Source organism: Cantharellus anzutake, assembly GCF_015039405.1.
Source record: "Cantharellus anzutake strain C23 chromosome Unknown EI90scaffold_18, whole genome shotgun sequence".
Taxonomy (NCBI): Eukaryota; Fungi; Basidiomycota; class Agaricomycetes; order Cantharellales; family Hydnaceae; genus Cantharellus; species Cantharellus anzutake.
This window is the reverse complement of record NW_024066968.1, coordinates 766,744-780,291: the sequence shown is the minus strand read 5'-3', so window position 1 is coordinate 780,291 and position 13,548 is coordinate 766,744. Positions and strand designations below refer to the sequence as shown.

Sequence of the window (13,548 nt, the reverse complement as noted above, 5' to 3'; positions counted from 1 at the left end):
TCCATAAGTCGGGAGAGAGTCCCAAGCCATCAGCCACCATGTAAAGTCGAAATGAACACGATCTCGTCCCCATCTTTCAAGACGTAGTCTTCTTCATCTTCAAGTTCCCAATCGACATCGTTGATCAGAACGAGGATCCCTGGACGTCTGCAAACCAGCGAGTCAAAAAATCGACCATATGATAAAGGTGTGAAAGAGAGGGAACACTTGCACAGTAGTTCCTTCCATGAATAATTCGACTCTCTCTTTGAGAGATTATCTCGTATCCAGGGAATTAAATAGGCCATGTTTGTGGGTTTCTTATCTGACGTAGTGGAAGGAAGCGAAACGCGATGGTTCCGTATTTTGTTGAAAAGGAGTTCCATGCCACCTCTAAACGAACATCGCATAACGTCAGGGAAAAAAAAAAACCAGATCCAGCGTCACAAATAGTATTCATCTCAAAAGTCCAACGCACCCGAATTCGAGTTTCAGATCGAGTGTGTTCGAGGTTGAGCTGGCATTCTTTAATTCGAGTGCGTTCAAGTTGGTCGAAAGTGTCGTCACATCAGGCGGGATGGGTGCAGACTGAATGGTATCTACGGTAGACATGGGTGGGATTTGGTTTCAGAGTCCGCGCCTTACTTTCCCACGCGTCGCGGTTTGAACGACTCAATTGGAAATTTTGAACTCAATATTTGAGACGGGTTATTCGAGGTAGCGAGTTGCCTATGGGGCGACTCGAATAAGGACAGCCTGGGTGCTGCACTCTAACCGGTGTGTTGCGAACAATCTTACTTGCTAAGCGATCACAAAGTGTTTGATCCATGAGCGTAAATACAATTGTGTCAGTCATTCTTCCTTTTTCGGGGGTGACTGGGCACTACATAGGCTCCAATTGGAATAACAAACTATCGCACAACAAAAATAAGCATGAGGCTGGCATAGAAGACGTGTTGCGCGAAACGTTGATGTGTCACCTGGGTACACAGGGTACACAATACCGTGATGGGGGGTTCGCTCATTTCCATCTTCCATGACACCTGCCAGAGCTGATTATTATCTACTCAAAGTCACGCTTGACAGTCAAATGATGGCAAGGCTCGCAGGCACTATATCGCCCTTTTCGCACTTCTTGTAGAATGTGATACACAGCAAATTTCGCTTGTTAAACTCGGCTCGTAGATGGGCCAATGAGGGATGTCTTCAAATAGGATCCCGCGACCCCACAGCCACAGCTTAACAGCTTCAACTTGCTATGTAATGAGGTTGTGTACAGAATGTGCGATAGTGCATGGACAGAAGTATTGAGAATGAGATGAAAAGAAAGGACATCGTGGATGGTGGTAGGCAGGACTCCAGCCTCTATGACTTTGTAATATTTATAGAGGATGGCCGCCACCCCTGGACGGAAGCAAAGTTCCGCCAAGTGGCTTGAACTTCTTGCCCTTAAGATATTTCATAATTTCGTACATCTGTCTCCTCCCCCTTGGAGGTCTCCACTGACTTCTCAATCCGATCAAACTGTGGCTTGGTATATTCTTCAGGGAGGCTGCCCAGGAATGGCAATCAACTGACAAAGATCGTGTTCATTCCCATTACAGATGAGCCGCAAGAAGGGGTAGAGATAGCTGCCTCCCTTCCTGACTAGATTAAGCGTGAGAACTTTGCATGAGGGATTTTTTGCATCTTTCGTTCGGAGGGGCCTGCTGGGTTCGGATGTACGTGATTAGGATAACTTATCGATCTAGTGACTGCCATCAGTTCCTACTCGTGACAACATTCGACGCTGTACATAAACATGCATGCATTTACCAGTCCCCAAGCACGACAAGTATGATGCTGGGATAGATGTCATGTGTCAGCCAAGGTCTAACATGCGCTTGGTGATCGACCTTTTATTATGGACAATGAAAAATGGCACAGGCCCTATCCTTTCTGGCAGGCCTCCGACCAAGGTAGGTCCAAGGGCTTCTTGAACCATAATGTCACCCCAGCGGGATTGGTGCAAACAATGGTTGTCGAAATCATGCATAGGCCATGCGTTCAAGAATACTTTATCGCTCTAACGGACCCTCTTTCCATGCTGTACACGAGGCCCACGCCTGCAGTATGTGTCAAGATGTCCGAACATGTCAGTTGTCAACCTCCATAAACACAAGTTGTTGCGCACCCTCGATATTTTTTCTTAGGTTTTGCCTCGTGGGAAAAATCTGTGGGCTCGGCGCCCCAGCGATACTTTTCCATAGCCCACATAATATATCTGGAGGGGGACGACGCGGCAATTAATGATGAAGTGGAGAGACGAAAAAGGACCTCCAACCTTCTGTCTTGGACACTAACGCCGAGTATCTTGAAATCGTCCCGCCGCATTCGGAAGAGATCTTCCCATTTTTCTACGGAAACTTTCTTCTCTACATCGCGCCCTATTGCCTGTAGAAAATCCTTCGCTGATGACATGCCATCTACAAAGTATTTAGCGTTACTCTTGCAGTTTGACTGATCACTATCCTTACTTCTCGGCGAGGGGACATAATATAAACTATTCCAGTAGTATCTGACGTTCCGGTTCAAGGAGCGGAACAGACCAGTTGACGCTCTGCATTGCAGCATTGGGATCCGGCGCCTAAGTCTTGGGGGAAGTCCCACGTGTGAGCGGCTATTTCCACATCTGAATCGTGACAGCAATTCAATTTTGTTGGTACATCTCAAAAACTCGGGAATCCTCCATTCGTTGGTGTAATTGGGAGCTGTTATGGCGTGAGTGTGGTCCCCCCCTTTATAAGATAGCATAAAGGTGCTGAATTTGGGATACAAGATCATTTGAGGACTACGATGAGGTTTGCATTTTGTGCCTTGGACAAGTGGAATGGATTGAAGAGCATTTATGCCCCCTAGTTCGGAAACTATATCGGAGCTGACCTTGGCTCGGATGATGAGGACGTCGATGTTGCCGCCCCCTCCGCGTCTGTGCCCCAGCAGCCATTGGAAGGGTTTATGGAAGAGGATGAACCTGAGGATAACTCGGGAGCATTAATGGAGATAGACGGTTGGTCCATTCGTGTCTCGTCTCGTCTATGGGTTCATATCCACCACAGATGGGCCCCAACCGAGTGCTGTGATCTTACACGAGCACAAAAAGTACTACCCAACAGCAGAGGAGGTCTATGGAGAAGACGTTGAAGCCATCGTCCAGGAAGAGGACGCGCAGCCTCTTAGCGAGCCTATCATTGCGCCGATCAAGGTGCGACGATGGGCAGTTCAGGAGAAGGATCTGCCGGAGACACGCTATGACAAAAGGTGAAGTGAATATTATGAATTTTCGATTTACCGCTGCTTACTGTGACCACCCCTGTCCAGCTTTATGCTAAGCCTGTTGCAGTTTCCGAACATGGCTCGGAACGTTGCTGTTGTTGGTCATCTCCATCATGGAAAGACCGCGCTCATGGACATGCTCGTGTTTGAGACCCATAGAATGGACTGGGATTCCGATAAGCAGGTTCGTCAGTTCTTTACACATCTGTCTTTCCATTATACATGACTAATGATAACCAGCTGCGATACACCGACATCCACCCACTCTCAATTGATCGTGGCATTTCCTTAAAATCCTGTCCCATGAGCTTCGTTCTGAAATCATCGAAAGAAAAGTCTCATCTCTTCAACTTTATTGATACACCTGGACACGTTACCTTTGTTGACGAAGTAGCGTCAGCCATACGGCTAGTGGACGGAATCGTTCTTGTAGTTGATGTTGTTGAAGGCGTGAGCCCCATGCCCTATTCCTGGCTGTATCTGTTTTACTGATCAATTCCCAAACAGGCAATGGCGAATACAGAATCCATTGTTCGTCATGCCGTAGCCCAAGGAGTCGCTATCACTCTCGTAGTCAACAAAATCGACAGGCTAATCCTCGAGCTTCGCATACCGCCATCCGATGCTTATTACAAGATTAAGGCCACTATCGAGGAGGTAAATTCCATCATCGGGGCCATTAGTCCGGACCCTGAGCTTAGGCTTAGTCCCGAACGAGGGAATGTCGCATTCGCCAGCTCAGACATGGGTTATTGCTTTACGCTGAGAAGTTTTGCGGATATGTATGCTCAAACCTACGGTATGTGGGCTGTCTTGCGCGAAATGGCAATCTTACATGTTCTCGCATGATTAGGTTCCGTCGACACAAAAGAATTTGCTCTCCGACTATGGGGAGACATTTATTTCGATTCTGATACCCGCAAATTCACCCGGCAGCAATCGGACCTAGAGGATAAACGCTCGTTCGTGCAGTTTATTTTGGAGCCACTGTATAAGCTTTATACACAGGTTGGTGCTTCCCCGTGGCCGCAGTATGGTAGGCTGAGCAGCGAAGTAGACGTTAAGCGAGGATTCGAGGTCGCTGGCAGCAACGCTCGGAGAACTGGGGATAGAACTGAAGCCTATTATGTATAAGATGGACGTGCGGCCACTTCTCAAAGCCGTCCTAGATCAGTTCTTCGGACGCTCTGTGGGTCTGGTCGACATGCTGCTTGAATGGATACCGAACGCGGAGGAGGCCACCAGAACGAAGGTGCAAAAAGGGCATTTCGTTAAGCTTAATTTCTCGCTCATTCGTTCTTTTTAGGTGGAGCGAACATATACTGGCTCTCTAACTTCAGATGTCTCTGAATCGATGCTGGCATGCGACCCGAGCGGCCCGACAGTAGTCCATGTCACTAAACTTTATCATACATCCGATGCCCAAGACTTCCGTGCCTTTGGTCGTGTCATTAGCGGAACCGTGAAGAAGGGTATGTCAGTAAAGGTACTTGGCGAAGGCTACTCGCCAGAGGACGAGGAAGACATGGTTAAGGTGGAGGTAGAAGACATCTGGATTGCTGAAGCCAGGTTAGCACGTGCACCAACCCAGTGGATTGATAAGCTCACTGACACTCGCAGGTACAACATTCAAGTGCCAGAAGTGCCAGCGGGGAACCTCGTTCTGCTTGGTGGAATTTCCGCCTCCATAACTAAGACTGCCACCATCGTTTCCACCGATATCCCTGAACCCTACATTTTCCGGCCTATCTCCCACATCACCCAGTCGGTACTGAAAATTGCCGTAGAACCTATTGCGCCCAGCGAACTCCCTAAGATGTTGTCCGGTCTCCGATCAGTCAACAAGTCATACCCGCTTCTATCGACTAAAGTTGAGGAAAGCGGAGAGCACGTTATTTTAGGTACTGGAGAATTGTATCTAGATTCCGTCATGCACGACTTGCGACGTTTGTTTTCGGAGATTGAGATCAAGGTGTCAGATCCCGTTACGAAGTTTTGCGAAACTATCGTCGAGACTAGCGTTCTCAGGTGTTATGCGGAGACCCCGAACAAAAGGTAAGTTAGGAACAGATGCATGGGACTCCCCCCGCATATTGATCATTCCTGTTCAGGAACAAAATTACCATGATTGCCGAACCCCTTGAGCGGGGTGTTGCAGAGGATATCGAATCAGGCAAGGTCACGATACGTATGCCCGCAAAAGAACGAGCCAAGTACTTCGAAGAACGTTTCCAATGGGATATTCTTGCCGCTCGCTCAATTTGGGCCTTTGGCCCAGACGACAACGGGCCCAACGTGCTGTTGGACGACACCTTACCCGCTCAAGTGGACAAGAAATTGCTTGGCACTGTGAAGGAACATATCAAGCAAGGGTTTCAATGGGGCGCCCGCGAGGGGCCATTGTGCGACGAACGTACGTTCCGGAGACGTAATATTGGAATTCTCGATGATAGATACCATACATAACAGCGATACGAAATGTCAAATTCCGAGTTCTCGATGCATCCTTAGCCCAAGAACCAATTTACAGAGGCGGCGGTCAAATAGTGCCAACAGCGCGACGCGTTTGCTATTCTTCTTTCTTGATGGTAAGGCGTATATTGCTTTATTACCCCCCTCAGCGTGCTCATTCTGCCCTCATAGGCTACCCCGCGACTTATGGAGCCGGTCTACTACGTTGAGGTGCAAGCCCCGGCTGACTGTGTCTCTGCTGTGTATACCGTATTAGCACGCCGCCGGGGGCATGTCACGCAGGATATAGCAAAACCTGGCTCCCCTCTGTATACCGTAAAAGCCTTGATTCCCGCTATGGATGCAAATGGATTCGAGACTGACCTCAGGACAGCCACCCAGGGTCAGGCATTCTGTCAACAGATGTTTGACCACTGGGCAATCGTCCCGGGTACGTAACCTGCCCCTCGAATTGGTTGTTACTCGTGCTGACAGTCTTGGTCATAGGTGATCCAACCGATAGCTCGATACCGTTAAGACCACTCGAACCTGCATCTGGGCAGGCTTTAGCTCGAGATTTCGTTTTGAAGACAAGAAGACGGAAAGGGCTTGGTGACCAGATTGCAGTCTCGAAGTATCTTGATGACGAGTTCGTGGTATGTCCGAGTCCCTTCTTTTTTATGATATTCTTGTCATCGGTGACCTGACTCCATGCCTTGCAGCTTGCTCTTACAGCGTCTGGAAATGCGGACCTACTGGGGCAATAGATCTTATGGAGGTGTGCATGCTCATACAATGCAGTTTTACTTGTAACGTGCAAATATTTAAACCAGCTCAGCCGTGTTACTGCCACGTTCACCCAGCCCTGTATCAATTTACAATTAGGTGATTGATGAGATTCTGGAAGGGAATGGACTAGGTTGCCTTGTGTTCAAGCAAGGACATGCGACTAGGTGTTTGAATGCTGGGCCAGGCGCGATGATGAATGGTCAATAATGAACATTAGGATCTTGGACGGAGAGGGCCATTGTAGTACCAATGGATACGACGGCATCAACAGTGAGCGATGAGATGAATGGGGATCAACATGTGTCTTGATGAAACCCCACATGGGATGGAGGAGCGAACCACATAAAAATTCAAACATTGCATGCCTCAATAGCATTCTGTGAATATGCAAGTCATACCTAATGATTGTAGCGCGTGTTTCTGTTTATCATTCCACCAGGTTGTCTTGATTCGGGATGGATTTCGATGGGGATAATGATATTTGTCCTGAGACGATGTCCGACTTGCGACACAGTTTCCATCCAAGGATGTTAATTAGTACGGCTCGAATTTCCTCGGGTTGATGTGGAGTTTCTCGTCTTTCAGGCGAGTATACATATATTAACTTCTCGTTGCGTGTCGTAGTCCCAGTGGATAACATAGACGTGCTGGTGTTTGAGATACAGAGAGTGACAGGCTGTCAGCCCTTCTTGGCTCTGCTCTACTGGGTACATCGGAGTGCCTTGATTGTTTGAATGGACGTTTAAATCCTGCCAATGATGTGTTCCTATTGCTTTAATCATGTTTGCCTACCATCCCGACGTCGCATGCGAATATTAGCAAACAGATCAAATGTCCGGGCATTCGCCTCAAATAAGTAGCATGTCCATGTACTGTGATAGTGCTTCTGCCGCAGCAATATTCGCTGCATTTCGAAACCACAGCTCGGAACGCAGTGATTATTAATGAGCTGTTGCGCATTTAAGGGTCTCATGCTACTTTGCATCCGCCGTTGACTTTCACTGTTGATCAGTTCTATTTCACGACATCCAAGTATTCTCTGGGTGATCTCTGGGTTTTAACGACTCGCAAATCGACCGCTGACAGATGTCTCGCTTCCACGTCACTCCGCTCATCTCACATCTTCTCTCTGGTATGGCTACTATTCACACTCTTTGGACTACACGATGATCGTTGAAATCCAACAACTTCCCCCCTTCCAATGATCTGAAGCTCCAGGAGTGGATTCTTCATCTCTCTCTGTTGATTCTATCCTGTGCTGCTTGCAGATCTTAGTACCATACTACGTCGATGATGTAGTAAACGATGGCTGCTACGATCAACTCGTGCAGTTGGTTGAATGCCTCTTGAGAGAATCCCTGAGTCCTATAAGCTATTGGTTTTCTGACTCTTATCCCACTCAGAGTTATCCAGACAGCTCAAATTCTCCCATTGGTTCTTCAACGTCTGCTTGGGCTGAACGAGACCACGACCCTGGTCTTCTAGAATTCCCCCCTATTCGTCATCGAGAGCTAGAACTTCGAGTCTTCACTCCTCGTTCGAGCCATGGACATGCAATGACGCCGGATGGACATCTAGATAATCGTCGTCTCGAATGGTTGGGTGATTCTGTCATTCAACTGAGCGTGACGCTTCTGCTTGAGGAATTGTATCCTCATCTTCGGACCACGATGGTCCACTTCATCCGGTGTCGCGTCATATCGAACAATAATCTTGGTGCCATTTCGCGAAAGTATCGGCTCTACAAACGTTATAGAGAAGTTTCTGGAATTGAAATCCGAGACTTGCCTAGTTCAAAAGTCCATGGTACGACATCCCACAGGAACCTTTTCGCATTGCCTGGCTGCTCATCGATCTTTCCAGCGGACCTACTGGAAGCGTACATAGGGGCTGTTTACAAAGAAATGCAGTTCTCAGAACTCCATCCCTTCCTTGTTGCCCTTTTTAAGCCATCGGTTACCGCTGCATGCCATGTGCACCAACAGCTTCCCCATGAACCCCGCTTGAAAATAACGACATGGGATGATGAAACAGGTACATACAGGCCTGAATCGGCTTCACCACGGGATTGGAGATCTGTAGCACTTCCTGTGGAGAATACTTACGAGCGTTTCCTTGCGACGTGTCGTTCGCTCGGGTTTTCGCCTCGTTTCGAGTATGAAGAAGAACGGGATGGTCGCGGTTCTTTATCTGTCAGAGTCACCATTTATGATGATGCGAAGTACATTGCGACAGGGTTTGGTGTGACGAGCTACCAAGCTCGAGCAGAAGCGAGTGAGATCGCAATTCGCAGAGTTATTCAGGTAAACACTCAGTTTCTAATCCCATATCAGATCCTTGACGTTCGATCCCCCTAGTTGGCTAATGCTAACGATGGGTATTCTAGTCGGGATAATGGGCTGCCCGCTGGCCCGTCACGAGCCTCGACTAATGCAAATGCAAACCCTGCGCCCAATGATGCGGGTTCCTTCAGAAAACGCAGAAGGAGCAGCATCCTTTTATCCACGGTGAGTCATCTATCTACCTCGGATGCGGATGCCAATAATAACAAAATAAGCATTCTTAGCATGACTGAAGAAGTAGCAGATTCCTTGTATTTACGGCCCGTCTCTCCTCTCCCACACTGTCTCCCACTATACCTACATTAACTGGATATGCGATTGGGAATGGCTCCGCATAACTTCACAGTCTGTCTTAGACAGAACTAGTCTCCATTCGTTCAACAGGCGAATCGTGTATCGTTTGTTTTCTTAGCTCTGCGAATTTTTGACGCTCAATAGCCCTTGGATATGTTGTGATCTTTTATTTCTGATCATCGTTTCTAGGTCTTGAGTTGTGAAACCCTTATTACGCGCTATGATGATTTCGAGGCATGAATGCATACCCCATAGGTGAGACAGTGGACGCCTGTGGTCTGCGCATCTGAGCGGCTGAGCGGATTCGTCCTGACATCGTACCAACGACCTCTGTACCGCGACTTCACAGTAAATCATCACTCGGCCTTAACATCCATGAATGGTTTTCATTACAGTGTTATGTCAACATCGTGAATGTCATGATGTGTCCCCAGCTATTTCCACAAAGTCCTGAATGAGAAACATGATATGAACGTCTATAATGCCTCCAATCAGCGCCCGCGAAAAGGAAAAATGAGAATGAAAATGTACCTCCGAAACATCGGTGTATTACATGCTCCTGCTTATGCGCCGGAGTCGATCACCTTAGTTATTTCCAAGTTGCAGTATTTCCGGGTGGCTCCGGGCCTTTGGGTGAGAACTCACTTCCAGATCAAAGGGTCCTGTGGCCTGAATGCGACGTGGAGGGCAGCCCTTGTCCTTGTTATCTCCAACGGGGCTCATGATACCAAAATGGTTGGCACCTAGCACATTGCTGGCACCAGTGTCCACCGTATTTTGGGCAGTGTCGACGTTAGGGCTAGTAGAATTGATGCTACCGACGCGAACATCAAAAGTATCCGGCTGTGCCGGAACGGAGGCATCAGTCAGCGTTTGAGAGTGAGCGTCGACAGGAACAGCGGGTTGAATTAGCGTATCCGTGACATCTGGCATAGTGCTAGTGACACTCGCAGCTAACTGCGGGGAGACAAAGGCGGAGACAGACGCGGAGCCAGAAGCGGAGGGAAAGGGGACATCGGCGCTAGGCCGGAGGGAAAGTTCTTGGCTAGGAAACGCTCCCTGACATTGAAGTAGAAAAATGAATTCACTATCACTGAACAGAAACGGTGCGCAGGCTCACGGAAATGGAGGGGCTGGGTGGCTGGAGAAAGGCGGAACCCTAAAGTTCAGATAAGGACTCTGGGCGATAACATGATATACCACGCACCTCGATGGACGCAGAATGTTTCCCACCAGCTGGAATGTCAGTACTGATCTATGAGAATTGGCGATACGAATGAAATAACCCTGCAACACAACACGAAGACATACTGCGAGTTGAGCGAGTGGAATCACTCCGCTGGTGATAGTCGCACTGGGGATGGCCTCGTTGGTCTGCGAGGGAACCGAAGGTGTAAAAATACGAGCAGAATGAGAGCAGTTATTTAATCAACCATGTAACAACGAGGGGATTGGAAACGCACGGAAGGACGCTCGGCACCGAGTCCCTGATCAGTAACAGAAATACTAGCAGCTACCTACATGACGTCCGGCGTGGTGAGTGGAACGTCACAAGAGGCACACAAATCGGCGAAAATTAACCTCCAAGTTGTCAGCAGCATTGACGATAGATGAGGTGGCCTGCGAGATCGCGAATTTTAATCAACTTCAGAGTGGTGACAGGAAGGGGCTTACCGCAGGAGAAACAGTGACGCCACTCGTATCCAGAGGCACCACAGCACTAAGATTAGCACTGGCCTGTCCCAAAGTGGTCAATCATAACGGAAGTGAATATTAACTCAAACTCTGGCACCTGGAGTCGGTCCACAACAGCCCCTCGATCGGATGCTGTATCGTTGAGCCTAGCGTTAGCGCCAGTTGCGGGGGTCTGCAGTCTTTGCGTCAAATTATATTCATTGAAGGTCGCCGAAAGGTCTTACCGCGGCACCATCCCGGCCGGTGGTAGTTTCGGGGAGGACCCCTCCAGCCGCAATCTACAAAGGAGGATGGTCAGGGGGAAAGGGCGATTGCAGAGTAGAGTAGATCTGACGTCGTCAGCAGCTGCAACACGTCCAGCAGAGAGTACCTGATTTATGGCGGTGGCCTACGATAAGCTAGTCAAAACGGTCGAGGAGTGTAAGACCTACAGTCGTGGTGGGGGAGGCTCCAACCGCGGCATCGAGGTCGGCCTAGGATACGGAGTCAGACAACAGGGCGAGAGTGCAGAACCAACATACGTGGGGGCTATTGGCAGCACCACTCTGAGGCTTATTGGCTGGGCAGGCTGGGACGCTCGGGCCCACGCTGACAGAATCGTCTAATCCAGTGACATCGAGCAAGGTGACATTACGGCGACGCTGAAGGAGAGTACGACGAAACCATTAGCGGTGAAGAAACTAAAATCATAGGCAAAAGCGTCTACCTGGGACCCGTAGCTGAATGCATCGGCTCTAATATTGAAGAGGGGCGCAAAGATAGACGAGAATTGGAATAGCGGAGCGTACGAAAGGGTTGTGACTTACAGCCTCTTGCTAAAAATATCCTTGACAACCTACAACAGTGGGACAAGACGCCTCATCAGTGACACCAAGGGCATCGGGGAGGAATGGGGAAAGGATGACGCGTCGAAACGCGCAATCGAGGCGCGTTGGGACCTAATAACTCTCACCTTGGCATCGTTAGTCGCGTCGAGAGAACGAGGAATGGTAGCTTTCGCACAACGGGAGTGTCTGCTCCCATAGGAGTAGGGGCAGCCTGAATGGAAGCGCAGCGCTGGCGACGAGGACCGCGAGGAAAGTAGTGGAAACCATGGTGCTGTAATGATAAGATTAGTTAGTAACGAGCGAATGTTTGTGCGTGTGCGTGTGTGCGTGTAGGCGTGTAGTCGAGTAGTCGTTGGAGATGAAAACGAAAGTGAGGGTGGGGAGAAAAAGGGGGAGAGGGGGAAAGTGCAGATACTTATATCCTGACAGTAAATTTAGAAGTAGGGGTCCTCTTCGGTTTTGTGGACCTCTTCTGTAGTTTTCAGGCGGGAAACTGAATCTTGGCTATTCATTTGAACCGTGTGTGTGAGGGTCCGGATCCGGAGGTAAGACGCAAGGCGGAGAAAATCATCTAGATGGAGCAACGGTATGAGCTGAGGCTTCCATATTTCGCTCGTCCTAGAGCCTCTCCGAATTTATTGCTGTAATTTCGGTAACCGATCAAGGGGTTCAGCTATCTACTGTTCCAAAGTTGCTCGTAGAAGCAGCCATTAAAGATGACATCCAAAATTCGGCTAATTGCGGAAGTGTAATGCAGAGAAACAAACATTTCAAGTGGCGTAAACGGTCCTCAACGGAATCACCAGCGGCGCGCAACCGATTTCAGCCCAAGGCCTCTCCATCAATGTCCTTGGACGCTCTGGTACCCTCGGGCTCCAGTTAAACGGAAGTTTTGCTGTTTAGGATTTAAGCTGTTGCTTCCGTCTGCGTCGGGTTCACTTTAGCCATATATGGATGGAGAAGTGCTAAAAATGACGAGCCTATACGTCATTGACCAGTATAGTCGCATTATTCAGTTCGCTGCCCTAGCTTAAATCACGAGAGGGGGGGCAAAAGCGGACACCCCGCGGTCCAAGGCATCACGTAAGACATTGACGAGAGGCGCTAGGACTCTGCCCAAATATAGAGGCTGGTAACCTGCCAAGCCCAAACGCGAGTCGAGAGGGGGGGTCAGTCGTTCAGTCCGATTGTGGCTGGCTCCCACACTTACGTGAAGCCAGAGCCAGCGGGCCTCAGTACATCCACCAAGCCACCCCGCCCATGACACAATCCATGAAGTATAGAAGGTAAACGTGGGTATAATAGATTCCCGCAAACTTTGTCTTTGCCTCGGATTCGTCTTGCGCACCTCAGATCCGGTGCGGGATGACGTGAAGGCGCGGACAAAGTTCAGCGGTAGAATTTTCTATCTTCCATATTCCACTATAGAGGCTGGGGTCCTGCCTAGGTAGAATGTATGATGACTCTCAGTTTGAACTCATGACCAAAATGTTTGGATCCGTAAGCCAGCCGCAATCGGACTGAACGACACATAGTAATGGCTAGGTCCTTGGATGGCAGACGGCGGACACGAAGAAAGCTGCCCTTAGAGTCGCGGAGCTCCGCTTTTCTATGGCCGCGTTGAGCTCGGTGTTCGCTATGCCCAAGGTCACGTCGCATGAAATGTCGCAGGTGGGTGCGGGGGAGGGGTTGACGCGGCCGGAGGTCAGCATTCAGGTTTTTTTGTTGGTTGTTTTTATTTTGTAGGGCAAGCGAGTTAACCGCGGAGGTGATGGCGGACAGCGACACGATATTGTTGCGGTTGATTTTAGCCGTGTCTGCAAAGGTGCAAACTTGCTAATAGTTCTTGGCTCTGG

General features: G+C 49.1%; 5 protein-coding genes across 5 annotated transcripts; 2 read left to right on the top strand and 3 right to left on the bottom strand.

Moving 5' to 3' along the window:
- Positions 1–29: 29 nt before the first annotated feature.
- On the bottom strand, positions 30–389 carry EI90DRAFT_3145291 (ubiquitin-related modifier 1; the record flags this gene model as incomplete). The annotated part of the gene is made up of 2 exons (XM_039065261.1): positions 30–147; positions 241–389. The coding sequence occupies 2 exons, from the start codon at positions 387–389 to the stop codon at positions 30–32; spliced, it is 267 nt and encodes an 88-aa protein (XP_038917298.1).
- A 1,655-nt stretch (positions 390–2,044) lies between these two features.
- On the bottom strand, positions 2,045–2,439 carry EI90DRAFT_2917394 (IGR protein motif-domain-containing protein; the record flags this gene model as incomplete). The annotated part of the gene is made up of 3 exons (XM_039054613.1): positions 2,045–2,084; positions 2,153–2,242; positions 2,303–2,439. The coding sequence occupies 3 exons, from the start codon at positions 2,437–2,439 to the stop codon at positions 2,045–2,047; spliced, it is 267 nt and encodes an 88-aa protein (XP_038917297.1).
- A 238-nt stretch (positions 2,440–2,677) lies between these two features.
- EI90DRAFT_3053136 (P-loop containing nucleoside triphosphate hydrolase protein) lies at positions 2,678–6,891 on the top strand. Its single transcript, XM_039060004.1, has 16 exons — positions 2,678–2,739; positions 2,798–2,819; positions 2,878–3,028; positions 3,078–3,279; positions 3,340–3,478; positions 3,535–3,744; positions 3,802–4,093; positions 4,148–4,302; positions 4,352–4,546; positions 4,601–4,863; positions 4,915–5,349; positions 5,406–5,707; positions 5,764–5,882; positions 5,938–6,196; positions 6,253–6,401; positions 6,468–6,891. Exons 1-16 carry the CDS (start codon positions 2,735–2,737, stop codon positions 6,510–6,512), a joined length of 2,943 nt encoding a protein of 980 aa, XP_038917296.1. The 5' UTR covers positions 2,678–2,734; the 3' UTR covers positions 6,513–6,891.
- An 891-nt stretch (positions 6,892–7,782) lies between these two features.
- Positions 7,783–9,332, top strand: EI90DRAFT_3053133 (ribonuclease III domain-containing protein). Its single transcript, XM_039060003.1, has 4 exons — positions 7,783–8,340; positions 8,398–8,837; positions 8,892–9,041; positions 9,092–9,332. The coding sequence occupies exons 1-4, from the start codon at positions 8,091–8,093 to the stop codon at positions 9,098–9,100; spliced, it is 849 nt and encodes a 282-aa protein (XP_038917295.1). The 5' UTR covers positions 7,783–8,090; the 3' UTR covers positions 9,101–9,332.
- Positions 9,333–9,502: 170 nt separating this feature from the next.
- Positions 9,503–11,959, bottom strand: EI90DRAFT_3288749 (uncharacterized protein). The gene is made up of 16 exons (XM_039067122.1): positions 11,868–11,959; positions 11,672–11,700; positions 11,572–11,599; positions 11,387–11,506; positions 11,297–11,338; positions 11,200–11,235; positions 11,090–11,143; positions 10,963–11,037; positions 10,845–10,907; positions 10,752–10,790; positions 10,634–10,687; positions 10,482–10,544; positions 10,378–10,425; positions 10,291–10,329; positions 9,702–10,229; positions 9,503–9,646 (listed from the first exon to the last, which is right to left on the bottom strand). The coding sequence occupies exons 1-15, from the start codon at positions 11,886–11,888 to the stop codon at positions 9,756–9,758; spliced, it is 1,185 nt and encodes a 394-aa protein (XP_038917294.1). The 5' UTR covers positions 11,889–11,959; the 3' UTR covers positions 9,503–9,646; positions 9,702–9,755.
- Between the last annotated feature and the right edge of the window lie 1,589 nt (positions 11,960–13,548).

What these genes read in the sequence shown, in the direction of transcription:
- EI90DRAFT_3053136 (XM_039060004.1), top strand. An exon ending in GAGACACGCTATGACAAAAG is followed by an intron (nt 3,280 to 3,339) that starts GTGAAGTGAATA and finishes ACCCCTGTCCAG; the next exon opens with CTTTATGCTAAGCCTGTTGC. An exon ending in TGTATAAGCTTTATACACAG is followed by an intron (nt 4,303 to 4,351) that starts GTTGGTGCTTCC and finishes GCAGCGAAGTAG; the next exon opens with ACGTTAAGCGAGGATTCGAG.
- EI90DRAFT_3053133 (XM_039060003.1), top strand. Translation starts at nt 8,091, where the DNA reads ATGACGCCGGATGGACATCTAGATAATCGTCGTCTCGAATGGTTGGGT. An exon ending in GCCTAGTTCAAAAGTCCATG is followed by an intron (nt 8,341 to 8,397) that starts GTACGACATCCC and finishes CGATCTTTCCAG; the next exon opens with CGGACCTACTGGAAGCGTAC. An exon ending in CAATTCGCAGAGTTATTCAG is followed by an intron (nt 8,838 to 8,891) that starts GTAAACACTCAG and finishes CGATCCCCCTAG; the next exon opens with TTGGCTAATGCTAACGATGG.
- EI90DRAFT_3288749 (XM_039067122.1), bottom strand. Translation starts at nt 11,888, where the DNA reads ATGGGAGCAGACACTCCCGTT. An exon ending in TGGGAGCAGACACTCCCGTT is followed by an intron (nt 11,701 to 11,867) that starts GTGCGAAAGCTA and finishes CCACTGTTGTAG; the next exon opens with GTTGTCAAGGATATTTTTAG. An exon ending in TTCCACTCGCTCAACTCGCA is followed by an intron (nt 10,426 to 10,481) that starts GTATGTCTTCGT and finishes CAATTCTCATAG; the next exon opens with ATCAGTACTGACATTCCAGC.